Consider the following 27,516-nt stretch of genomic DNA (forward strand, 5'->3'; position numbering starts at 1 on the left):
GCTTTAGTGTGTACAGTGTGTGTGTGTGTGTGTGTGTGTGTGTGTGTGTGTGTGTGTGTGTGTTCTGCTATCTGCATATATGAAGGCACTGAAAATATACACGTGTGTTTTGGCGGCTGCGCTTCACACCTGAACACGTATACAGTGTGTGAATATATAAATGTACTGAAGCTCTCAAATCGTTCTTGTGCAAATGTTTTACAAACTAAAACTCTACGTAGAGCTGTAAAACTGAATACTTCTTGGGATTAAGGCTTCATTTTCTCCGGCAGTAAATTAAACTCACTACACTGATTGTATTTTCTGAAAGGAAAGCAAACCTGATGAATAAAACAAGCATTTCATGACATTAAATGGTAGGAAATTCCCACCCTTTCCTCAGTAGAAGTGCACCCTCACCAGTGATTTTATATGTGATCCTACTGTTAGGAAGTGTACTGTATTTTCTTTTGTATTTGCATGCTGGAAATCTGCAAATGTAGTCTTACATAAAGCTGAGCTTAGCTAGGTATGGACTCGGGGAATGACTTCAGGCCCAACATTCAAGCCGTTGGCTCGAGGTGAAAGGTCTGACCGTTCTACTGTTACGCCACTTTCTACTGAAATGCTCATGTAGACAAACCGAATTAACTATATCACTTACATGTCATGATTTTCCCTTGATAAAAATCTCCACATCAGGACCGTTTTTGGTGAATCTAATTATAATTCATCTAAATCAAAAGTGCTATTGTTACAATAGGTCTCATCATAAAAGTTTAATAGAATAACCCTTCATGAACTTATCACCTATTATTCTAACATATTGTAAAAATTGGTCTTGTAATAAATGCACCACATGTACATTTACAATTACATCATTGCTCACAACACTGAAGCTTACAGGAAAATAAACTCAGAAGTGTCAGAAATGATTTGTCTGACGCTTCAAGTGGCTCTGAGAAGTATAGGAAGTATTCCATTTCTTGTAAAATCCATAAAGAAATTGAACCAAAATAAGGTGGGGAAACTGTGACATTACATGTGGCAGGGAACCTCTGAAAAAGAAGAATCAAAACTTGCCAAAGTACAGTTCCAAAGCAGCAATTTTTCTCATTACGTTTTGTATTCAAAATTAAAGAACACATATATGTATAACTTTAAAAAGCCAACAATCCTAAAATTCAGTGCTCTCAAAAATACAGTTGTTACAACAAATCTTGTAAGAAAAGTTTAACAGAATAAAGCTTCATGAACTCCAGTCATTTATTCTTATTTTTAGGTCAAGTGAAGAAACAAAACCCTGAATAGACTTTTACAGCTTCAGCGTGAAAATAGCTGATTTACTTTCCTTTTGTTTTAAATTTGAAACAGTTCAAACCTGACATTCGAACTCGAATAACCACAAGAGTTTTATCAGTCAGCATCCCTTAAAGTTTACAGCTTGCTCTAATAAATAACATCCGTTGTGTTTTTTTTCTTCTCGTTCCACCTGCTGTTCCTACGGATGCCCTTCACAAAGCAAACAACATATAAACACACGTGCGCACACACACACACACACACAGATCGGACCAAAGAATCGCACACTGACCTAGGATCTAATTTTAGCAGGTGCCATACATGGAAACACCTGACTGTGTCTGTTAAGAGAAACACATCATCTTATCATGCATGTGCATTTATTACCCGCTCACAGATGCACAGTGGATCTGAGGAACGTTTAGTCAGTGATATTTAAATCTAAAAAAAAATAATAGATAAAAGCCCTTAAAAACTGTTTTTTTTTTAGCCTCTTTTTCGGGGGAACTAATTAGCTGCACATATAGATAAACATGCGAGCAAGAAAATAATACATAAGTAGAATATTTGAACCCTGAGCGTGAAATATTCCTGCGGTTGCTTATCGCTGCAGGGCAGCGGACGGTGAATTCAGGCGCCACAAATGTGCAGAAACTGGACGTGTTCACCTGCTGCAATGGATCTTAGTGACATATAGCGAGGAAACAGGCATCATAAAAACCGCATTAATAATAACAATACACTACAGTGTAGTGACAAGGGGTGTTTTCGAAGTAAATGTAGTATTTGGAAACAGCTTTACAAGATTGTTTTTAATATATTCTTGACAAATTTTGGTCTTAGTGCCACTTCTGTGCATTTGTCAGTAGTTTTATGGTTGGAAACATGACTGGAAAATGTGAAAACTATGTTGCGGAGTCAGTTTAGTGGCGTTAAAGAGCAGATAAAGTTTGCTGCCATGTAAACAGACGCCTTTCTGTTGCAAAATGTATGAAAATGTGCAAAGTTTTGCACTCAGATGAATCCACTGATGGATGGAGGGAGCAGGTGGTAGCTGCACACATTCTGCCTCCATCCAACTTTCTGTTTACTTTGAGTTTTCATGGAGTTGAGGACAAATCGCCAGCGATCAAAATCAATTATAAACATCCAACCTCGCCGCTGTATTTTCTCATGACGGTTATTAATGGCGAGGAAACAGTCCGGCTCTGTTGGTTCTGTGTGACAGCATGAGAGGAGAAATAACTTCATTACATGTCATGACCCCCCTTGATGTAGATGTATCCTTTAGGCAGCCTGTCAAGGACTCGGAATTCATGAGGATGTAGATGGACACTTTTTCTTTTTTCTTTCTTTTTTTTTTTTTTGCAGCCGCTGTTCAATCAAAACATGAATGTGCCTTTCAGTGCTGAGCAGCAGAGAGGACTTCTTAGAAGGAGTTTGTTTTATTGATCTAATGAAATTAACACACACACAGTAGAAGCAGTGCGTCTAATCATGGAGTGTGGGTCAGCCAGCATGTTTAATTTAATGGGCCTCATCGTAGCTCCACCAGGTCTCACATTGTGAACTTAATTCCTCTTCACCACGTTAATTTGCATTGTGTCAATTGACCGGAGCGCTTACTGTATCAGCTTGAGTCTCACTTGAAATTCAGCCCATGCCCTAATACCATTAGGCAAATGCAAAGTTGTGTCATTTACACATTTGGAAAAAAAGGGAAAAAAAAAAGTAGAGAGAGTGGTGGCGGCGGTGGGTGGGTGAGAGAAAAGCCAATTTGTGCCGAACAAGGCTCGCTCGTGATTATCAGTGGACGTTATTACTGTGGAGAAGCAGACATTTGAAGGTTATGTTTCTGGGCAGTAATTGAAATGCAAAATAACATTAGGATCGATGGCCATCTCTGTTTATTTATGAAATCAATATCGTAACTGTCCCTCATGAGTCCTCCTCTGATTCCCAATGACGGCTTAAGTCTCTGCTCGTTTATTCTCTTCTCCCCCTCCACCGCCACCGCCGCCCCGCCGTAACCTCCTTCTTCTGTCTCTTTTTAAAAGGCAGTTAGGGGTGTGTTTGACTTTGCAGAGAGAGCAATTTCCTAGAGGTGGTGGTGGATGTGTATGTAGATGGGGGTTGATACTCCAGGTAAGGAGACATCATCCATGTGGGAAATCTATGCAATCTCTCCTCGTGGCAGTGACATTGAAGAGGCCATATGCTGGAAGTTCGGCGTGCACGGTGCGCGTTTGTGTGTGTGTGTGTGTGTGTGTGTGACAGAAACAAAGTGCACGTATGCAGCATAAACTCAGAGCTGCAGCTTCATTAGTGGTAACTTCAAAGTAGAGGTTTAGCCAAAAAAAAGCTTCATTCTCCGTCTCTGCTAGACTCATCGCACCGTTTTACCTCTAGAGCTTTCAGCCGCATCCCATGCTCTTCTTCAGCTCTTTAGTTGGACCAATCATTGTTAATAATTGCTGCAGAAATCTGATAAATAAACCACAGGATGTGAACTTTGGCTCATCAAGAATGAAAAGCTTATAATAGATAATAGCTTTAGTCGTTATTTTAGTGCTTGTCATGGTTTCCTTGTTTTTCTAAATGACACACGAAGACGTACGACGGCAGTTTTTACTTATTTTTTTAGATCTTTTAGGCAATTAAGTGGCTAATGAAGAAAAATAAGCAGTGGATTAATGGATGACTTTATTTTTGAAGACTGAATATTTCTGTTGGAGTTGGATGAAACATGGAAAAGCGCAACTGGTGCAACAGAATCTAAATTACACAAGAAACAACATCATAATGAAAGGAAAAATTAAGATTGACTGTTCATTAATTTAGAGGCAAAACAGCATTTTTTTATTTTCAAAGCTTGGTTCTGGGACATTAAAAACATCTAAGATACTATATTACAATACAATGTGAGTTTCACAGGTAATAAATCAAATTTTAAATGTAAACTGAGGTGCGTTAACTGAAACTACGAGGTCGGAGCAGAAAACCGAACGCGATATTGTGCATATTTTAAATTGAAATTAACAGGAAGTGCCTTACAAGCTCTATTATTTGCAGCAGCGTTTGAATGTAAGAACACCTTTTCGCTGACCTTCATTTGTGCCACGTTGCCCACATGTTGTTGTTCCTACTTAACGCTGGGATGACACGGCTCGCCCATTTTCCCAGTCGCATGACCATTCGTTTCCCAGACACCCCGGCTACCGACTAACAGCGTAATGTATGTGTCAAGCAGGAAGGGCCACTCAGTTTAAAGCTGATAGAGTTTGCCCCAAACAAGGACAGCCTATCATAGAAAGATTAATGAACTAATTTCATGCATGGCTCCTTGCCTCTGTCCTTCCATGCCTCCATGTTTGACTGTGTGTTCAGCACCGTGATTTACGCTGCGCTCGTCGCTACAAGCTTAACCCCAAGCTTAACCATAATATTTCCCTTCAGTGGGAAAACACCGCGTTTGACTTCTTCGCTCCAGACAAGGACGGCGTGAGGTCACTCCGGAGAATTGTTTTGAATGTATTTTTATTTTTCTTTACCGCCGCGGGTGTAAATTTATTGTGCTGGGCTCGAAAACATATTTCACGCAGAAGAGGTGGATGGATTCGGGATTTATGTGGGGAAGCTGGGGATCTGCAGCGCTGCCAGCCAGAGGAGGGATGCCAGAATACACACATGCACATGCAAGCATTTGAGATTTTAAGCTGCTCTGTTGGGCCGTTTTCGCACCCGTCACTATTCAGCTCCACACTAATAATAATAATTTTTAAAAAGCAGCAGTCACTTATCCTGATCGTGCACCACATTCTGTAGTTTGTGCTCAGTTTGGTGGACAGGCTGAAACCTGTGCATCTGCTGCTCCGAGGCGTCCGTTGTGGGACCGTCTGGGCCTCTCTGAGCAGCACAACAGAGAAGGCAGGTGACCTTCACGTCTGTCTGATGAGTCTTGCTTGTCTGCTCGGTTTGTACCATTTTTCTGCACGGCGGAGCAAACACTGCCCCATTAGAAATGACGTGCGGTGTGTGTGTGTGTGTGTGTGTGTGTGTTTGTGTTTGGAGTGTGTGTTGCGGGGACAGGTTGAGGAGCAAACTCTCTTCATACCAAGAGGGGGGGAAACCAAATTATGAAACTATGAAGCTATTTCTGTCGGCATGAATTGGTGGCTCATGCCATTATTTCATTTCGACAGATTTGAAAGGACCCATTAGAAATTTCCATTAAAACCTAACAAAAAACATCTCCCCAGCGTTGCGGTGTGCTAAGTGTGGAATGAACTACTTTTTACATATGCCACAATGTACCGTCCCGTAGGGAATCCCTCTCTCTGGCTGCGATGATGTATTAACTGTTACCACGCCGCTCTTTCCAATTCCCTCAGATGGGAGAAAATACAGCGTCCAATCGACTATAGGTGCTGATTGCTAACAAGATTTAACGTGAATCTCTCCTAAACCACATTAGCCTCAGAATGAAGACCAACATAATGTTGTATCTCTCCATCTCGCACTATGTTAACAGTCTTGACTGATTAAAAATGCATAAGGAATGTCTGGGATCCGTAAGAGGAGGGTTTATTTTTTCATGCCTCATCTGGAACAGGAAGGAAGCAGAGGATCAATAGATCTGATCTGGGCCCAGGGGTGGAGGCGATCTCCTCCTCCTCCTCCTCCTCCTCCCTCCTTCCTCCCACTACCCGTTAGCAGTTAAAAGAGAGGTTTCATGTCATCAGCGCCTCATGGCTTCCTGGCTTTACAGAAACACTTATGCAAAAGAGGGGAAAAACATCCCCAACCTCAACACGAAATCTCAAAAATAAGAGGGCAGCGTTGGGAGGAGTTTAACCGGCATTAGCTTTCTGTTGGTTTCAGACATTCTTAACATGGCTTTCCACGACTCTCACACAATATTTACGACTCATAAGAATGTCGGGCTGAAGTTGTGTAAGATCAACTCCAACTGTGACAGACAGAGCCAGCAGTCCCGGGCCTCATTTCATGCTTCGTTAGAGAGAATATTACTGAATGTACTTCCAGTAGAGCCACATACACAGACTGCACTACACTCTAAAAAATCCTGTTTGGGCTCAGCAAAAAAAAAAAAAAAAAAAAAAAAAAACCCCAAGAAATTGACTCAACAGTTTGCATTTATCCTTTTAAGTAAAGATAACTTCCAACTAAATTATGTTCAGCCGATATGCTACACTGAGTTAAAGGAGTTATATTCCTAATTACCAGTCTAAACTATCAGAAATCTGCTGGGCGTGTTAAGAAAAATGAAGTTATCAAGCCAATTTCATCACTGAACCTCAACTCGAATTCAGTTTTGAAAAACTGCACCCAATATTAAGTTGATGCAATTATTAACATTAAGATGTGTGTTTGAAACTTAAAAATCTTATCAAAATCAGTAAAATAGATGTTTTTTACATATATACATTGCACTGCATTTAATGAAGTGGTATGAAGATTTCCTTTTGACTCCGTTTTATTGGCGTACTTTAAAGAGTAGTTGTTGTTGTTGGTCATTATTAAGCAAAATGCATAATTTATTGGAAAATTTAATATGGCAAATAAAGAGTTCTGTGTCCTATTTAAGCTCTGCAATATAATGTGACACCAAGAAGTAGGGTTTTTTTTTTTTTGCAAGACCTGCAGAAATACAAACAGTCTCTCTGGATTTGTTCAGTTTTTTTTTTTTTTTTAATGTTTTGTGTGTAATCCTACCTTTGCAATGTTTATGATGAAAATTTTGGAATAAGGAACTTAATCCCAGGTCAGTGCCTCTCCCTCAGCTAAGTGTAACCCGGCACCGTCCACTGGCAAAATAACCGGGACTATTGATTGGGTCACGTTTTACCCATGATCCTCCATATGCTGAGTGTAACACCTCTCTTCGTCCATTAACAGCCTTCTGAAGTTTCATTCATTCATTTACTTCTGGCAGCCGACCAATTGTGGGCATTGTTTGCAAGATGTATGGGGCATCTGTTGACATGGTCGTTAGTTACCATTTTGCCTGAGAGGAATAAAGCTACAGCAGTATATCACTTGGCATTCCGGCACATTAATGGTTGTGTCCGTAACGCAATCTATCAAACTCAGATGAACCGGGTGATGAATTTGTCACGGGATGATTGGCGGTCGTGGTAGAAAGCAACCTTCGGGTACATTAGTGGTGGTAATTTCGTTGATACTGCAGTTTTTTGCTTTTGTCCAAGGTTGTTTAATTCTCTAGAAAATCAGGGGGACGTTTAAAAAAAAAAAAAAAGATTACCGTTTGAAAGCCTTTTCTGTTAGTTTTTGTATCCTTCAATGCAAAGATTGTATGATCAATGATGAGGAAGCTTCTCTGATCATTTTGAAGATGTTTATTTGTTGTTAGCCAAGAAAACTGTTTCTTCTCAGTTCACAAGAAACAACCAACAATCTGGAGACCAAACAAATCCCATGGAGAATTTTGTCACCAGTTCTGACTGTATCATAAATTTAGCATGAAAACTGACTGCAGCTCTTCTCCTGTGTGTTTCTGTCCAGGTTGCTAACCAGAATGCCCTCTGAGGATCGGCACTTATCCTCTAGCTGTGGTTCTTACGTCAAAACCGAGCCTTCCAGTCCATCCTCCTCGCTCGTCGACACCGGCAGCCACCACAGTCCCAGCGGCAACTCCGACGCCAGCGGCGGCTACATTAACGGCGGCAGTGGACGCTCACACGTCCTGGACTCCCCGCCCATGTTCAACCCAGGCATGCTCGGAGGCGGCAACGCCTGCTTACGCCGCTACGAGGAGTGCTCCGGCGGCATGGCGGACGACTCGCCGATCAAGTGCGAGTACATGCTCAACGCCATTCCCAAGAGGCTCTGCCTGGTGTGCGGCGACATTGCATCAGGGTACCACTACGGGGTGGCCTCCTGTGAGGCCTGCAAAGCCTTTTTCAAGAGGACGATACAAGGTATGTCCCGCGTTCCCTTTCAACTTTCACTGGTTCACCTGAGCTGATCTCTTTCTGTAAAACTGAAATTCTCTGTCGGTTCCTAGGTGGTGGAAGACAAAATGTTTAACCCAATAAGGGACAGATTGCTTAAAACTGCAGTAGACAGAAATCAAACTTCATATTCCCAAGTGAAGATCCACCTTTGAACCCACTGTGCCACCACAATCTATTCTCACTGATGCTTTTTATGCCACATCATCCGAACAGCTAAAGTTCCGCATGGCTTCATTTCTTAAAACCTAAAAAAATGGAAATGAGTGGAAGTGCAGAAGTGTAGCTTCCTCTTGAGCTGTAAGGTCAAATGGACATGAAAAAATACTGCTTACTCCAGCTTGAAGTAAAAGTACCAATACGACAATCTAAAAATACTCAATTATGAATCAAAAATCAAAATCCTGCTTACATACACTACCGTAGAAAAGTTTGGGGTTTCTTTAATGTCCTTATTTTTGAAAGAAAAACTTTTTTTTTCAATGGAGATAACATTAAATGAATGATAAATCCAGTCTAGACATTGTTAATGTGGTAAATGACTATTCTAGCTGGAAACAGCTGATTTTTAATGGAATATCTCCATAGGGGTACAGAGGAACATTTCCAGCAACCATCACTCCTGTGTTCTAATGCTACATTGTGTTAGCTAATGCTGTTGAAAGGTTAATTGATGAATAGAAAACCTTTGTGCAATTATGTTAGCACATGAATAAAAATGTGAGTTTTCATGGAAAACATGAAATTGCCTGGTCACCCCAAGCTTTTAACAGTAGTGTTAGTAAAAGTATAGAAATATTTTTAGCTAAAATATACTTAAAGTACCAAAAGTCTCCACTGTACTGTTGTATATGACCCATGTTTTTACTGATACATTGAGGCATAAACAGCGTTTTACTGTTGTAGCTGCTCGAAAGAGAGATAATTTTAACTACGTTATGTACAATTAAATTTTTTCATTGTGCGATTCGTGCCTCCACTAAAAGAAATGAATCGGAGTGGTTGTGAACTGATTATTGAAAGAAGAATGAAGAAAAAACAAAGTTAAAACACACAAAAACATGTTTGAATCTTTTGTGAAATGCCAGATGAGTATGCCTCTTGATGCATCAATTATTAAAAATGAAATAAACATCTAATAGATTTACATGGGAGATCAAAGCAGGAGACCCCATAACCAAACAAAATGATATTTTTGCTGGAAAACTCTTCTTTCTGCTTGTTGTGGAATGCCTTCAATAGTATATTTTCATAATTTTAATCTGGAGAGTAACTTATAAATCAAGATCTCAGGTAACAGCAGCACAGTAAAAACTAGAATATAAGTAGCAACACAACAAAACAGGTGCAAGTCACTCAACACTATCCTGAAAACAGCAGGTCTACCGTTGCACTTATCACAATACAAGAGTGCAACTTTTCCATGATGATTTTGAACACATTTTATTACTTCACCATCGTGCTTGTGACTGACAGAAGCGCACGTCGACCAGATATATTTCATTGTCATGTTCACCACATGTTCCTCGGTGCTGCTTATGGGACTAATGCGGCGTAGTGATTACGAGTGTCTGCAGCAGGCATTAGGCCCAGACTTTAAATCTGCTCTGGGTTGTGATTTTTTTTTATGTCTTTACATGTGATTCATACATCTGGCATTGACTCTGCCATGTGTGGGATCAACTCCAGAATAATCACTTGGACAGAGGTAATACGCCACATAGTGAGATGCAGATTTTGGTGGGGAGTTTTTTTTTTTTGTTTATTTGCAGCATTTGTGTCTGGATGCACAGAGTCAGGCAAATTTGGAAATTTTCAAACCTCTCTGGATCATCAAAGTGTCCTCCTAATTCACCTCTTCACACTACAGTTCAAAAGTTTGGGGTCGCTTCGAAATGTCCTTGTTTTTGAAAGAAAAGCAGTTTTTTTCCATGAAGATACATTGAATTAATCAGAAATCCAGTGTAGACATTGTTAATGTGGTAAATGACTATTCTAGCTGGAAACAGCTGATTTTTAATGGAATATCTCCATAGAGGTACAGAGGAACATTTCCAGCAACCATCACTCCTGTGTTCTAATGCTACATTGTGTTAGCTAATGGTGTTGAAAGGCTAATTGATGATTATAAAACCCTTGTGCAGTTATGTTAGTACATGAATAAAAGTGTGAGTTTTCATGGAAAACATGAGATTGTCTGGGTGACCCCAAACTTTTGAACAGTAGTGTAGATTTATTGGTGGTCGGCAAAAGCCATAATAGAATCATTGTCATTATAATACTGATTGAATAAACATGCAGTTGTGCTCATAGGTGTACATACTCTGGCAAAACTTGTGAAATATTGTATATGGACAGTAAGGGTTTGGAAGCAGACTGGTCTAACCCACTTTCTGTAGTTTTTGAGCAAAATTAATTCAAAGTTTTGTGTTTTCAAGAATGCTCTAACATTCCACTGTAACGCTATATTTGGGTTGTGGGTTAGACCACTTTGCTACTAAAGTCTAGACGTCTAGAAGTCTAGAAAATATTACAGAAATGATAGAAAACTCAGATTTTTTGTTGGGTTAGACCAATCTGCTTTTAACCCCCTCAAATTATATGTGGTTTAAATGTCATTTTGACAACATTTTTTTCCATATCTTGAATATTAGTTTAGATCAAATCACTCATGTATGAGTCTCAGTCCACACTGTAAATAATGCTCATGTGAGACTTTGCGTTGTCTGCCAAGATCCTTCTGCTTTTTCTTCTTCTTCTTCTGGTTTTTCTTCTTCTCCTTCTTCCTTTCGTGTCCCTCTCGCCCGCCTTCGTGGAGGACAGGCCTGTAATGAGCTTAATCTGTCCGTTATTCGTCCTGAGCCGCGGGAGTTTCAGTCAATAACAATCAGCGTTGGGTGACTGTAATTAAGAACCAGGCATTTCATTGGGAGAAAGTCAAGAAGGAGGGTGGGGAGGTGTGGATCTGTTCCCTGCCCCAGGGCCTCTCAAGCCCACACCCGAGGGGGGGAGATGGAGGCCAATTAGAAGCTCAGGCACGTGTTGTCAGGGGCAATAACGGAGGACGGGGAGCAGATAGGCAGGGGGACGCTGAGGAGTCCTCTAAATAAAGGCAGAGGGACGGGGGGACGTGGTCATTCACAGAAAGGAGAAGCCACTTTAATGGAATGGTAATCAGGAAGGGGGGTCCCGGCCTCGGTAGAGGAGGAGGACAAGGAGAGGTCCAGCCTGAGTGGAGATGAGTGCGTGGATAATAGCATGGCATAATAATATATCAAAATTTAGAGGGAAAATAAGAGAGGTTAAGGAAGGATATTAGAGTGGTTGAAATGTCCTTTGAGGAATAAAGGTGGACACGAGACCTGATTAACTAAGAGGGTACGCCGACAGCAAGCTTTTAGAGGGAGGCAATTTGAGTCTGTTGTGGACCCCCCACCCACCAACACACACTCACTGTTTTTAATCCATCCAGGTAAAAACTATCCCCCTCTATTAACCCGCTTTATTAGATTATTTTTAATTATGGATTAAAGGTAACCAGCAATTATTTTCATTGCTAATAAATATACAAGTTGTTTGGTTTGTAAAATGTCAAAAATTGTAAAAACAAGCATCAATCAGTGTTTCCCAAAGCCAAAGATGACGTCCTTAAGTGTCTTTATCTGTCCACAGCCAAGAAATCTTAAGTTTATTGTCATAAAGGAGTAAAGGAACCAGCAAATGTTAGTTGTTTGGTCTATAAAATGTCACAAAAATGGTGAAAAATGTCGATCTGTGTTTCCAAAAAGCCAAAGATGACGTTCCTTAAACATTTTTATTGGTCCACAACCCAGAAATCTTCAGTTTACTTTCATAAAGGAGTGAACAAACCAGAAAATGTTAGTTGTTTGGTCTGTAAAATGTCACAAAAATGGTGAAAAATGTCGATCTGTGTTTCCAAAAAGCCAAAGACGATGTCCTTAAGTGTCTTGATCTGTCCACAACAGAGAAATCTTCAGTTTGTTCTCATAAAGAAGTTACGAAACCAGAAAATGTTCAAATTTAAGACGCTGGAATCAGAGAATTAGCCATTTTTCTCCTTTAAAAAATTACTCAAATCAGTTACTTCAAGTGATTAATTGAATAGTTGACAAAAAATCAATATTCTAGTCTCTGCAGCTGTGTGCAGTGTTAAAAAACTATGATGAAACTTCTATGAAAATTCTATTTGTGCCCATTTTCCATTCACTCTTTCACAACAGAAACCTCACAAAAATAGACTCTGACTAATGAAAAGTCAGCAGGCAACCTATATAACAGACACTCAGTAGTTTGTCCTTTAGTGAGCAGTAAATTGAGACGTCAGGCATCCATGAATCATCTTTATTTTGCGTCATCATTGACAGAACAGGTAGTTTCACACCGACGCGTACTGTAGTGCTGCTCATAAGTAAAAATGTGTAAACAGAAATACAGTGGATACATTTCAAACAGTGAACGCTGGAAAAAGAGAAGAGTACTATAAACAGAGAGTTTTAACAACATTACAACAAATAGCAGATATTAGTGAGTCAGCTGGAATATTAACTTGTTTTGTTATTCAAGCATGGAATCTGTAAAAGAAGGTTTTTGTGAAAAGGACGTTTCAGGATGCATGTTGCAGCATTTCTGCTTATAAAAAACACAGCAAAAGTGCTGCAAGTTTAATCGTATTGAATGGATATGAATACACAGTCTGTTATGTGCAGTATGTCGTTTTTACAGTCTCTGACAATTACATGACAAAGTGCTCATAAGTTTACATACCCTAGCAAGATGTCACTGTAACTATGACAACAATGAACATTACGTCAGCTGCCTGCTGACGATCACATGATTGTGATCCTACTACAGATCAATCACTGCGGAGTTATCGGGACTTATCTGTCAGAAATCATACAAGGAACAACTGATTAAATTGTGGCGTTGTTTCTGAGTCCCATTAATTCCCACCGCCTGCTACATATTTTGGTCACGTGATTCGGTATCTGTACATAACGTGCACATGCATAACACACGCCTGTGCTCAGTGCAAGGTCATTTTGTTTGTGGATACATCTTTATTAAATAGACACGTTCTATGCTGCTGTGATTTCTGATCATCAATAACTGCTGCATTTTTGACAATGCCATATGGGGAATGAACAGCCTTGGCGGAGTACTGCGCTCTCTGAGTACTTTTCTAGTTGCATTTGCTCTGATTGTTCATGTTTTCATAAAAGAATGGTACATATTTTACAAATTGTCCCAGTGTATATAAATTTATGAGCACAACTGTAGTTGGTTTTATTCTACAACACACTTTACAGTTGTTTTTGTTGCTGCTGTTGGACAACAGAAGTATTAAAAAATTATCTAATTGACAGTTATGTTTCTGGGAAACCAGGTCTGACGATATTTTCTGGGTCACTCCGCTGATACTTTTTATTCACATGCTGGTAAATAGATGTTTATAGTGGATATACAGTTGTGCTCATAATTTTACATACCCTGGCAAAATTCATGAAATGTAGTCATTTTTTTTAGAAAATATGTTTGATCATGGAGAAACTTGTCTTTCATTTAGGATTAGTAGTCAGACAAAAAAAAATTAATTGTCGTGCAGTTGTATTTGCTCTGATCGCTCATGTTTTCATTAAAGAGTGGTACATATTTCACACTTTCTACCAGGGTATATAAACTTATGAGCACAACTGTGTGTGTGTCAGATAAAACAATAAAAATAGAGCCACTAATGTGTATTTTGTGCTTTTAAAAATCTCACTGTCGCACCAAAAATAATCAAAAATCATGTTTTTTATACTTTGATGGTCACTGCGTGTACAATTTCATATTTCATATTCCAAAAAAGTGTTCAGAATTAGTATTTACAGATGAAATAAGAGCGTTATTATCCAGTACGTGCTGCACACCGTATAGAGTCGGTGCACAGCATGCGCCTCTGCACACGGGCGCTGCAGAGTACTTTATTTTCCCTCCGCTAATGCCTCTCAGTTTAACAGACTTTACCTACCCCGAATCCAGCAGCAGCCTCTGCCAACGTCCTGGCGTGGTGCCCCGGGCCCCTAACTGTGCATGTGACCCTGCTGGCACCATCAATGCCAGGGATCCTGACAAATGTTGGCACCTTCTCCTTGACCAACAGGGGGTTGTGTGTGTTGCTGAGGCGGGGTGGAGGGGTGGGGGTAGGTTAGCTCTGGCAGATCTGCAGCAGACAACACCTGGTTTGCTGTTTTTAGGTGCCATTAATATATCTGTGGACTTACGGGGCTTTGGTTGAACATTAAATCATGGGATATGAGCGGGATTTGTTGTCAGATTCTCCGGGTCATCTTTTGATGTTACGATTCGGACAAAAGCTATTTTCGGTGTGAAACAGAAATTGGCAGAAACGAGCTTTGTAGCTGTTATTGACTGTGGGGATATGCTGTATATGGAGGCTTCTGCTAATTGTCTTAGCATGCTGGATAGTGTGTACCAGGGGGCGCTGAGATTCTTTATCAAATGTGGTCCCCTTACTCACCACTGTGTACTCTATTCTAAAGTTAACTGGACGTCTTTAAGGGCCTGACGTCTCAGTCATCAGCTTGTGTTTATTTACAGAACCATTCTGGGTATTATTCCTTTGTATTTGTTTTGTCTTTTAACAAGGAAACATGGAAGTTACAATGGATACTCTGCAATTTGTCGTCCCCAAAGTACAATCTAAACAGGGAAAGAAAGCCTTTAGGTTGTCGGCACCTAATGCTTGGAATAAATTACAATCTCAACTTCAACTTCAAGCCCTTGTTACACTGAATGAGTTTAAAGCTCTGGTGAAATCATGACAGTCCACCTTGTCTGCGTGCAAGTATTAATGTTGTTAATTTTATCTGCTGTTTACTGTTCATAGCCCTTTAAGACCTACCATTGTGCATGTCTGCCAGGACATATTCTTGCATTTTTACACTGTAGTGCAATTTTTTGTAGTATTTTTATTTGCTTTACATCAATACAACCCTTATTTCCCAAGTTTTAATAATATGTATTGACTTATGTCTGAACTACTCCAATAAATTGCTTAAAAGTGCAATAAAACTAAAAGAAATTTTAAATTGTTTTGGTTTTTTTCACATATATTTCAAACTACAGAAATTGCATAACTCTGTCCCTGAGATTTGTTTAAAAAAAAAAAAAAAAAAAAGTTAAACTACATCCTGTGGTCTCGTTTATTAATATTTTTTGTTATGTGTGCTTATTGTGTATTTTTACAAACCCATCGCTGCAGTGAAAAAGCGCTCTGAGACCTGGTGAATGTGTGACATGTTAGTCTAACTCCCCAGACTTTATATGCAAAAAGAATGATCGATCTATCTTATCTGGTTTCAAATCTACCGCTAATCAAAAATGAATATGCAATCGTATCGCTGGCGCTACACTGGGCTCTGTAGGGTTAATGTGATGATGCTGCTGCCCTCTTGGTCAGGCCTCTGATCTCTGATCTCACTGGGACTAACCTGGTTAAATAAATATGAAATAAAATAAAAATGAGACTGGTGAGAAAATGTGCTGCACAGTGACGTGGTGGTTCCCACTTTTGCCTTGCGTCCCCACGTCCCCACCTTCCCAGGATCTTTCTGCATGGAGTTTCCATGTTCTCCCTGGGCATGGGTGGGTTTACTCCAAGTTCTCCAGCTTCCTCTCACAGTCCAACAACATCCTCAGGTTAATTGGTGATTCCAAATTCTCCATAGGTGTGAATGTGAGTGTGATTGTTTGTCTCTATATGTAGTCCCGTGATAAACTGGTGACAGTGTCCAGGTGTCCCCTACCTTCACCCTCAGTCAGCTGGGATAGACTCCAGCCCCCTCATGACCCTAATGAGGATTAAACGGTGAATAGATAATGGATGGATGGAGCAGACTCAATATGTCTGCATTTCTGGCTGTTTTTGGACCCGGGTGATTAAGTTGCACAGGAAATAAACTGAAACAACCATCAAGACAGACCTGAATAATACATCGAGCGTTGCCACATGATAGGGCTCACAGCAGCAGTTTCCTTTCCTTTAGGACTGTGACTCTCACCCAGAAAAACAGCCTTCGGACAAAATGCTTCTTCTGTGAAGGTCGGTAGGATCTGGAAGTCTTCACTCACTGTAAGGAGGTGTCCTATGCTATGAAGCTTCAAAACTCACCTTAAACAGTGGCTGAAAGTCTACCAGTCTTGTGACCATTGACCCTTAACTTCTTTGCGTATTTTTTGTAGTGTCCTTTTATTGTGACCTATTGTCCTGTGTTTCACTGTTATGGTTTTTTTAGGGACTGCGGATGTAAGTTAGCATTGTTGCTATAATCCGCCATATTTACCCGTATTGCTGTCTAAATAGACGTTCAATAATGTGCACTGTCCCTATCAAATAAATAAATAAAAATACGAATGGAGGCTCTGGATGGTCCCGTCCTGGTCTTTACTGGAGAACATTATGCAGAGTGCTCGGCTGCATCCGTCGCCTCCTGTTGCTGAGGGAGGGCAGCTTTCCCATCATCCTCTAGGTGAAGAAGGATGGGCTGGAAGGGTCGCGGTGAGCATCGCGGAGAGGACGCTCTGCATTAATGAAGCTAATTTATCTGCGAATCAAAATGGGAGTGGGACTCCGGGGCGAGGGAGCTTCTTTTTACATGTCCCATCAAAACGCCACTAAAGCCTCCTCTCCTTCAGGGGAGTCACAGCGGGTCACCTTGGGACAGGTGTGGAGGTGTTCACGCACACACCCACGTGTTGTTGGGTCTTTTATTGTCCTTTTCTGTGCAATCATTCCCGATTTAAACGTTTTCCTTATTGCTGATCCCAGTGTAATGAATGTATTTTTGAACCTCCTGCAGGGAATATCGAGTACAGCTGTCCGGCCACCAACGAGTGCGAGATCACCAAGAGGAGACGAAAGTCCTGCCAGGCCTGCCGCTTCATGAAATGTCTTAAAGTCGGCATGTTGAAAGAAGGTGAGCGCAGATTCTTCTTTTTCATCTTCTCATTTCTGTTCCTTGTGTCGGAATCATTATTTATTTCACCTCAGGTACAGTTTGTGAGATCCGCTGCTGAAACAAATAACGAGTTCAGCATCATATTGATTTTAGACTTTTTGATGAATATTTTCATATTTTGGCCTTTCCAGTGTAAACAGTTGCTCTTTTTTCTATATTATATCAATCAGCGTATTTGGGTTTTTAGATAAAGCGGCATTTCGAACAATTAGCTGTCATTATTTTGTGCAGTTTTATAGATAAAACTACTGATAATTGAAATACAGTTCATAAGTTTACATATCGTGACAGATTTTATAAAACATGTACCAGTCTTTAATGAAAACATGAATGATCAGAGCAAATACAACTGCTTGACAATAAATAAACTTGTCCGACCACTAACCTTAAATGAAAGAAAAGTTTTTATGGTCAAACATATTTTCTAAAAAGCAAAATGGACAATATTTCACAATTTATGAACACAACTGTACTTTTGAAAACAGATTAAGTCCAAAAGAAAAGTTTAGATAAAGGATAAAAACAGACAAAAGAGGTGCATTTTCATATATATGTGCTTAATCAGCTCCTCGCTGTCACGTTACTCACACAAAATGTTTATTTCAGAGACCTGATTACCGTCTGTAGTTATTTTATCATAAGAACATTTCTTTCAAGTACTGAAAAAATGTATTATATTGTACAACGGTGACGACTGCTTAGATTTCACAAAACATGTCACATGGTGCTGACAACACTTTCCATGATCAAACATATTTTCTAAAAAAAAAAAATATATATATATATATTTCAGAAATTTTGTCAGGGTATATAAATTATTAGTGATATTTTAAATAGCTTTGTCGAGAAAATGACGTCAAACGAAAGAAAGAAAATCGATTATTCTTTCCGAAATCAGATCCTAAAGCGGAATTTGTCTGGTTCTGATTTTTAGGTTTGTTATAGAATTAAGCTTTCCTCTGATGATTTATTTCTTTTTTTTAAAGTTGGAATAGGATAAGGTAGGAAACATCATGCCTCTAAAGGACCTGATGTGGACAGCGGCACAAGTTCGTGTCATGTTATTTTTTATTCTTTTTTGGTGAGTATTCATATATTTTAAAGGGAAATTAGTCTTTAATTTAAAAAAAAAACAAAGAAAAGCTATAAAGAGCCAATAAAAGATAATCTTTAATTTGATTAACAAAGGAAAATTGAAAAAATCCTGTAAAGGTTTGAAAAAAAAAAATATCCCAGATTTTGCCACGGTATGTAAACTTATGAGCACAGCTGTAATTGTTAGCGACATTTTAAGCATCTTTGTTGAGAAAATGACAACAAACGCTGCAAAGAAAATCCATTCTTCCTTTCAAAATCAGATCCTAAAGTGGAATTTTTCTGGCTCTGATATTTAGGTTTGTTATTATTTAAAGAATTAAGCTCTCCTCTGGGTGTTTTAAGGATTTTCTGTTATCCTAAATAGCAGTGTGTTTGCTAATAGTCCAAGGTTTTAACACAGGAGCTGACACTTGTTCAGGTGAAATAAAAAAAGCCCCTCTCTCTTGAGTCCGACTGTGGTTCAGCGGTCGGATATTAAAGCCGGCGGAGGCCTCGGGGAGACACCGGTGACATCACCTTACTTACCTCTCCTCACGCCGCTGAGCCTCCGGGTGTTTAACTCAGCCGGGTGGGAAAAGCTGCTGAGCTGGATGTTCTTACGACGACCGAGCGAGATGTGTAACAGTACTCTTGAAAAGCACAGGCTGTTCCCCCGAGACTCCCCTCTCCCCCTGGGCTCTGGGTGTCTCTCTCTCCCCCTCTGTCTGTCTGTCTGTCTGTCTGCCTTCCCCTCTCCTGCCTGCCGTATTGATCCACTAAATGCTTTCCGAACATCCCACCTCACTTCCTGCACGTGTTGTTTTTCCTCCAGCCCCTGTTGCCCCTGGGACAACAGAGGGAAAATCTAGCCGATAGATTTTTTTTAACCACGGGAAGAGAGGGCTTTTTTTTTGATTTGCATTTGTGTGTTTACCTAGAAGAACTCGTCTACACTCATGCATAAAGTCTGTGCTTTTTTACATACTGTAGACGTGGAGAGAATTATCAAAACCTAGTGTGCTCAATTGGGGCTTCACTGCACCTTTTTGGGACAGACAAACCTTAAAAATGTTCCTGAGAAACATTTCTTTGTGTGACCACGAAATTAGCAACAAGAAAAGCACTCAGAGTACAGTACTCCTCCAAGGCTGTTCATTCCCCTGTATGGCATTATCAGAAATGCAGCATTTTTTTAAAGAAATGCAGCATTTGTTTATTAGTTATTAAACATAGAATGTGAGCATTTAATATAGATGTACCCACAAACAAAATGACCTTGCACTGAGCACAGGCATGTGTTAAGCATGTGTATGTTATGTATGGATACCAAATCACGAGACCTAAATATGTAGCAGGTGGCAGGAATTGATGGAGCGCAGAAACACCTCCACAATTTAATCAATTGTTCCTTGTATGATTTCTGATGGATAAGTCCTGATAAGTCTACAGCTGTGGATTTGTAGTAGGATCACAATCATGTGATCATCAGCAGGCAGCTGACGTAGTGTTCACTTGTTGTCATAGTTAAGTCTGGGTTATACTTGGAAATCTGCGCGAGAGAACATGGGTACATTAATACTCTGTGCAGCGTCTGCTCCCAAACTGCAGGGGGCAGTGTATCGCGAACAAATGTCTACCTGGTCTACTCTAGTACTAGAGTAGAAAAAGTTTGCCATTGTTTACACCACTTACAACATGGCATTTTACTGTATAAAAGCATTTCAGCAGTTAGTTTTAATTTCACATCATGAATTGTTCATGACACGGTTACCACGGTGATCTCTGTGTGATGAATCAAATAAGTGCATGTATTTCTACTTCTACTTCGACTTCAGCTACGAGTAGGTCCTGGTCCTCTGCCATGTTTTTACGCGTGGCTCTGTCCGCATAGTTAGAAAAATGTGGAGATGCACGGTGCGGAAATTTTCTGCGTGACAACGGCCGCTTGAGGGGGTGTGGCTGCTAAAATAATGCAATTTTTCTGCATGTAGCCGCACGGACCTCGCAAATGCGGAAAGCATAAAACAGGCTTTACAGTGACGCCATGCTGCTATCTCGCAATGATACAGAAATCTTAATAAATTTGTGGATCCAGACTATAAGCCGCATCACTGCTAAAATCTAATCACTTGGTCCTTGTTTCATTTCTTACCTTCCCTGAAAATTTCATCCAAATCCGTTGGTCCGTCTTTGAGTAATGTTGCTAACAGACAGACAGACAGACAGACAGACCAACACTGATCATCACATAACTTTGCCTCATTCCTTGGCGGAGTGATAATGTTTGTACCGCGGTAAACCAGATGCACAGGAGAATAATACTGATCTTTTGAAATATCTTGTGCACGCTGTCAGCAATGGCAAATTGATGAGAGTTTGTGGTTATTCAACAATTCTACAATTTCATTTAACAGACACTTTTGTCCAAAGTGACGTACATCTGAGAGTAGATACAACAAAAACAAGAAGGAAATAACCTGGATAAGAGCCACAAAACAAATTCAAGTGTGAATTACGTATGTTTTGCTCAGAAAGTCCAAAGAATGTTTCTGTTTTTATAGTTCTTGGCGTTATTTGATTGTTTTTTTTTAAAAGATAAGACTCCTTTCAAACCCACTGGAAGGTTTTCTGGTTCAGGATTAAATAAAAGAAGCATTGAAATGTAGCTATTTTATATGTACATACATTTTATTATTTTACAGACAGCTATATAGACAATACTGAAGGATCTATAGAAAGAAATTAAATGAAAAACCATTAACTCAACACTCAGAAGTTTAGTTGACAATTAATATCGTCAAAGTCGTGTCTGTGTTTTATTTCCGATGGGAAATTATTAGAGCTCTGATATCATTAACATCCCTCCACAGAATAGAAACAGCCTGAGACTCCACTAAATAGCCTCCAACGTTCTGTCCCAGACTAAACATACCGGATCGAGTTCTGGAGCTCAGCCTGCTGCCATCCGCACTGTGATTGTATGATATACTGTATATCCTGATATAAAAAGAGCATCTCAGGAATTTGTTTACAGGCTCCACTTAGCGGCAAAACAGTTACATGTTTCCTAAAATAAACCCATCGTCATACAGTTTTGTTATGTTCTGCCAGCAGCAGTTAACTGTGCTGGTAACACCAGATTGTATGTCAGGCTCTCAGTTCGCTTCCACTGGTACGATGTCGCTGTGTTTGTTCGTCTTGGGCTGGAGGACCTTCCATTGTGTTGGTGTTACGGCACTATTTATACACACTTCCTGATGTCTTCATCCCGGCCCAAATAATTCACACCGAGCCTTTGACTCTGAGCCAGAAAGGGGGGAAAAATTGCCTCAGAAATAAAGCTGAGACTATTAGCGCGTGCTTAAAGGAAAAATAGCGGGGTGTCGTCTGCGGAGAGTCGAGCTAAGCCGCTGATGTGGACGGCCGGGGCGAGGGTGATGCAGCGTCGCGATTCGTGACACAGTAGGTGATTCTCTGGAAGTGATGGCATTCAATTAAAAGGAAAAGGGACATTTAATCATGGCGTAGTGCTGCAGCGTGGCCTCTTGCAGACTTAGACGGGACTTTGATTGTGGAATCAGTTGGGGGGACGGAGGCCTGCCCTACTTCCTGCTATGAGATCACCACATAACAAGTGGATAAGGGCTGGTCATGGAAAAGGAATCATCACCTCGTGTAGTATGACAAAGCTGTTGAACTACCACAAGGTTTCTTAAGGTTATTTCCTAAAACTGCTGTCTGATGCCTGGAAAACCACAATTAGCAAATATCAAGCAGCTGCTAGTCAGTTAAATGCAAGTGCAAAGATGATCACTTTATTCCTCAGATCGGCATAAACTCCTCCACAGTTGAGTATATTGTCAACAAATTCAAACGTAAGGGACTCATGACTGGGAATAGAAGGTAGATTAAGAAATACCAGCAGCAGGTTGACATAGTTGTGAGTAAAATCTTGAAAACCAGGTGAGAAACAGCATCAAGAATCACCTCACAGATCAATGACTGTTAGCACTGTTAGCTCAAATGCTAATAAAAATGGGATCATTAGATATATGTACAGATGGAGACTTATAATAGTAATAATAATAATACATTTTATTTAAAGCGCCTTTCAAGGAACTCTTTACAAAGGCATAAAAATCAACAACAATAATTAAAAACAAGTTATACAGTGAAACCTTTCATAATTTGTGATTATAAGAAAAAGATAAGAAGGATTAAATTTGCAAAAGAACGTACATGGAGTTGTATTTTATACGCAAATCCGATCTACAAAATAAAACAAACCTAAAGAAATCCAAAAAATAATCCCTCCAGCAACAAATGTGAGGCAGTCATTGGGATATATTGAAGAAAATCAAAGTCTGAGGTTAGCCTTCCTAAGGCCGCCACCTAAATCTCCTATAGCAGGAGCGTCAAAGTCATTTTAGTTCGTGGGCCACATTTGATCCGAAGTGGGCCGGACCAGTAAAATCAGAGCACAATAACCTAATTTTTACCTTTTGTTTTAGTGAAAAAAAAAGTACATTCTGAAAATGTTCACATTTAATGAACTCTTTTTGCAAAACATTATGAACAACCTGAAATTTCTTAGGAAAAATAAGTAAAATGTCAACAGTATTTTGCCTCTGTTTATCATTTACACATTACAACTTACAGATCACAGAGACACAAAACATTTAGTCACAGGTATCTGGAACTGAACAATCTAGTATTTTACTTTATGATCAAAACAACTAATCAAGATCAAGAAATTATTTAAAATTTATGGTTTTACAAATTTAGGTCTGTATGTTTGACACCCCTGTCATAGAGATACAGCAGAAGTATCAGTGTTTTGATGCACCAGTGTAATAAATGCAAATTAATATTAAAAAAAACTAACTGCGAGCACTAGTGAATCCAGTAAGGGGTGTACAGAATCATCTTGTCTCTATTTTCAACTGTATATTGATTGTTTTAATGTTCAAAGTTATTTTTGTGGAATATTTAGCTTGAATTATGAACCCGTTGTCATATACTACAGTTTCATTAAAGTCACTGGTGTCAGATTAAGCTCATAAGAATGTTGAAGAGGTGGAATAAGTTGCTGGACTTTCAGTAGACTGATGTTTGTGTCCCATCTCCAAATATTATTTTTCCACTTACACCGATTTTGATACTTAAGTCTTCTATGTTCTTTAAAACTAAACCCATCAACGCTGACATTTTGTTAACTAATGCAATAAAATTCATCAATGTGGCTTCAGTGTCCAAATATTTTTTGGGGCCTGCATTTTAATCCTGTTCTCCTGCTCTTAGCATATACAAATTGACCAAAATATGAACACTGTGCAGTTATTCCTTCGTACAATAAGAACTTCGCACGCTCACCACAACCCACAGCTGTAGCTTTACAGCGCCGCAGTGTCCTCAGAAGTGCTGAAGACGCCGTCAGAACTTGATGTTGTGATCAGTTGTTCTGAACATATCTGATATTTCTCTACCTCGTGCCGAGCATGCCGGCCTGAATTATAAAGTACCAGCTGCCAGGGTTTTCAGCACCATCGGTGGGTGGGGAAAACCCCTCCTCTGTGCACCACCTGCCACGAATCAGCTGACTGCTCTTCTTCAGTGCTGCTTGGAGGCTTCAGGTGTGTTTGGAGTACGACATAGATGCTAACAAATCTGCTGAAAAAGCTGCTCGGCATAATTTAGCTCAGAGGAAACACGAATTTTACCCTTAAATATGTATCGTATACCTCCTATAACTCCATAGTGCGTTATAAATTATGTTTATGAGTGCAGAGCTTAGTAGGAAATCACAGTGTTGTTTCCTGCTGTGTCACACCTGGATGAGGTGGCTGAATGGCAGCAGCTGTCTGAGGAAGCCATCTTCGCTCAGTGACCCCTTAAATGACCAGCTGAGGCCGATAAAAGGTCATGGATCCAATGGAAAAACTCTCACGTAATTACAACTCGCGGAAGGTATGGTGTCAGTCACTGGTGCCAGGAGTCGCTGCTCGCAGCTAATAGCAGTGCTAATACCCCATAGCATTACTGTGTGGTGTTAAATGATGCAAGAATTTTCTGGACTGAATTAACATTTTTGAGGTTGTCTTTTGAGGGCTGCTTTTGTTCTTCTCTGCTGAAGAATGTACTTTTTCTCTTCTTGTGATTTTAGAGCTGGAGCTAAAATCTCCATAGGTCATTGAACGCATCATCACGTTAACAAATTAGCATGTTTAAAAAAGCATTGAAACAGAAGCACACGACCCTGGAGACGTAGCAAATTTCTGAAATGAATGAACAATTTTGACAATCCGAATAAGTCTTTGCTCTTTAGAAGTTCCTGTTTGAGGATTTGATGTTGGTTTAGTGTTTCTGTGGCGTATTCTTTGCTCGTGGGGGGATTTTCTGCCACCGCTGTAATGTGGTGGATGAATACAAGCTGCCAGAGTATTTTGGCAACCTACACCGCTGTCTCGCCCTCGCCCGGCCACAGATAGGGATCAGCAGTCTTTCTCCGAGCGAACGTGGCTACAGGGATAATGTTACAGCCCTATTTTCCTCCAGCCACATACACAAAAGATTAGTAAAGCCATATCCAATATCACAGACTGTCAGGTCCCTTCCCAATCAATAGGCTTAGATCAGAAACCAATCTATACCATAAGATTACATCATCAAAATAAAGATATACCCAAAACTCTCTACTGAGCGCCTTTGAGGGCTGTAAATGCAGATCTAGTTCTGCCCTCTGACCTTTCTGGCCACTTGGTTTGTTCTTCAACCGCGAACTTGTCTGTGTAGCAGCACATGTGTGAGGCCTTGTTTGCGTTTTCGGGTGTCAGAGTCGCTGGCAGGCTGCAGCTGAGAGTCATCGCCCACCCAGAGGCTCTTTGCCGGCCTGTCCTCACTGTCTGGCAGGTGATAGATCAGACACGGAGGCGAACACGTGTTCCTCTGAAGGAGGGGATTCGGCGAAGTGCTGACCTCACATCACACATTCGTGTACACACATGTCATATGTGCACCCGACAACAAGCGACATCAGACCTCGAGGTGCACGCTTAGTTTTGTTTTTGCTCCTGAACAATTTGTGCAAACGCCACAAAACGGACGTAATACACCGGGGGGATCCTGAATCGACCCGGCCGCTCTCCAGCCTTGCAGATGTTTTCGATTACAGCCGCGTTTGTGGTTGTTGCGGCCGTGTAACACACACTAATACACCTGGTGGACACGCTGACTCAGATTTATGAAAAGTGTGATGAAGAGGGCGATGCCAGTGTGAGCGGGTTGCGGCAGAACAACTCCAGCTTTGTCTTGTCGGCCCATCGGGGGTTTAGAGCAGGTGGAGCAGCGTCCTCGCACACATTTTTTTTCCTTCCCCTCTGCAGCCCACCCAGACTCTGTGCGGTTACACAAAAGCCGCCCGATGCCTTTTAGCCGGCCGCGGGCTCGCGGGCTCGGCCTTCAGAGGTAGCTGTGGAAGGGCAAAGCACCGGCGCTTTGTGGAGGGCGAGCGGCCGTGCAGGAGGAGGAGGGGGCTGCATCCCTCTGATTTTTCCCAGCTAAAATAGGGAGCTCCTAATCTCCCTTTGGCAGCGTTAGCCAGCCAGCCAATTCTGACACATTCTCTAGAAAGAAGCGCCTCTGACAGGTGAGGGGCTGAAAATAGTTGTGCGAGACACACACACACACACACACACACACACACACACACACACACACACACACACACACACACACACACACAGACGCACACATGTTCATGTAGCAACACACAATCTGACCGCATAAGACACGCTTGTGTGATAGAATCTGTTCTCTCCGGAGCTTCTTCTGTATCGAATGAATGAATCTCACATGTGTGGGACGTATTTATCACTTGGACAGCAGGTTTTTTTTTTACTGCTCAGTCTTCTTTTCTGGATGCCGGCGCATCGTGAATGTTTGACATTTGGACATGTTTGTAAGGATTCAAGATTCAAGACCTTTTTTATTATCCACAAACACAATCATACACAGCATAAATGTGTTGAGCACCTGTTTCAGACCGAAACAATAATAAGAATAATGGGAATTAAGAATAAAAATACACAAGAAATAAATATATATACATATGTAAGTATATGCATATACAGATAGATAGATAGAAATAATCAAAATAAATAAATAATCCAAGTGTAGTGCAAAAAAATAAATAAATAAATTAAAAAAAAAAAAATAAAAAAAAAAATATATATATATATATATATATATATATATATGAAAGGCAAAAAGGGGTTTTAACCAATACTACATTTTAAACAGTTATTTATCCCCATTTCTTGTCCAAATTGTCCAACCAGCTCCAGTTTCACACCGTTAAACCCTAAATTATTCAGAGCCAAGCCAAAATTTGATAAATAGTGATATTTTTATTTCACCAGTAAGGTTTTTTCTGACTGGAAATGATAGAAACGAGACGAAAGACAGTGAAGCATTATGTCATAGATGTTAAAATGATAAATTTTAACTATTTTATGTTGTTTTTTATGCATTTTTACTAAAAATGCCATGTTCTCAGTAATCAGTCACACATACAACATATTAAACAAAAAGAAAGATGTTTTTTTCATGTATTATTTTGTTCCTGACAGCATGAGGAAGGTGCTTTTACATTATGGTGGGTCCTTTTTTTAATAGAATTTGCAGAAAATGAAATTACACAGCCTACAGTACATAAATCCATAAACAGTTCCATAATCCAAGTTTATTTTTATGTGGACAGAAAAGATATATATCCAAATAAAGTATACAAATAAACTGCAACAAATCCAGTAATACCAACATTAAAGTGACTCTTTTCTGTTGGATTAATTTTTTAAATATCCAAGATCCAACAGTATTTGTTTATGTGTACAGAAAAGATAAATATCAGAATAAAGAGCGAGTAATAAACACATAAAAGAATATAATAAATACACGTATAAAGGAAAACATGGCAGGAATTTGCCTTTAGGTTCTCCACGTCAATAAAGATGGTGAATGTGAAAGGGAAGCCGGGCTCCGATGTAAATATGCCTGATCATCTTTCCACACACACGTCGTATTGTTGCGTCTCAGTCAGCACTAAGTTACCGATTCACAACATC

At 40.1% G+C, this 27,516-nt stretch overlaps 1 protein-coding gene across 2 annotated transcripts in view; it reads left to right on the forward strand.

The window, feature by feature from the left end:
• Positions 1-27,516, forward strand: part of LOC111568924 (steroid hormone receptor ERR2-like) — a 56,190-nt gene that overhangs the window by 2,025 nt on the left and 26,649 nt on the right. For both annotated transcript variants that reach the window (XM_055016171.1, XM_023270800.3), the window contains exons 2-3: positions 7,828-8,243; positions 17,159-17,275. In XM_055016171.1, the coding sequence (XP_054872146.1) occupies positions 7,828-8,243; positions 17,159-17,275 (533 nt within the window). The remainder of the gene's footprint in view (positions 1-7,827; positions 8,244-17,158; positions 17,276-27,516) is intronic.

Source organism: Amphiprion ocellaris, chromosome 12 (genome assembly GCF_022539595.1).
Source record: "Amphiprion ocellaris isolate individual 3 ecotype Okinawa chromosome 12, ASM2253959v1, whole genome shotgun sequence".
In the NCBI taxonomy this organism is placed as follows: Eukaryota; Metazoa; Chordata; class Actinopteri; family Pomacentridae; genus Amphiprion; species Amphiprion ocellaris.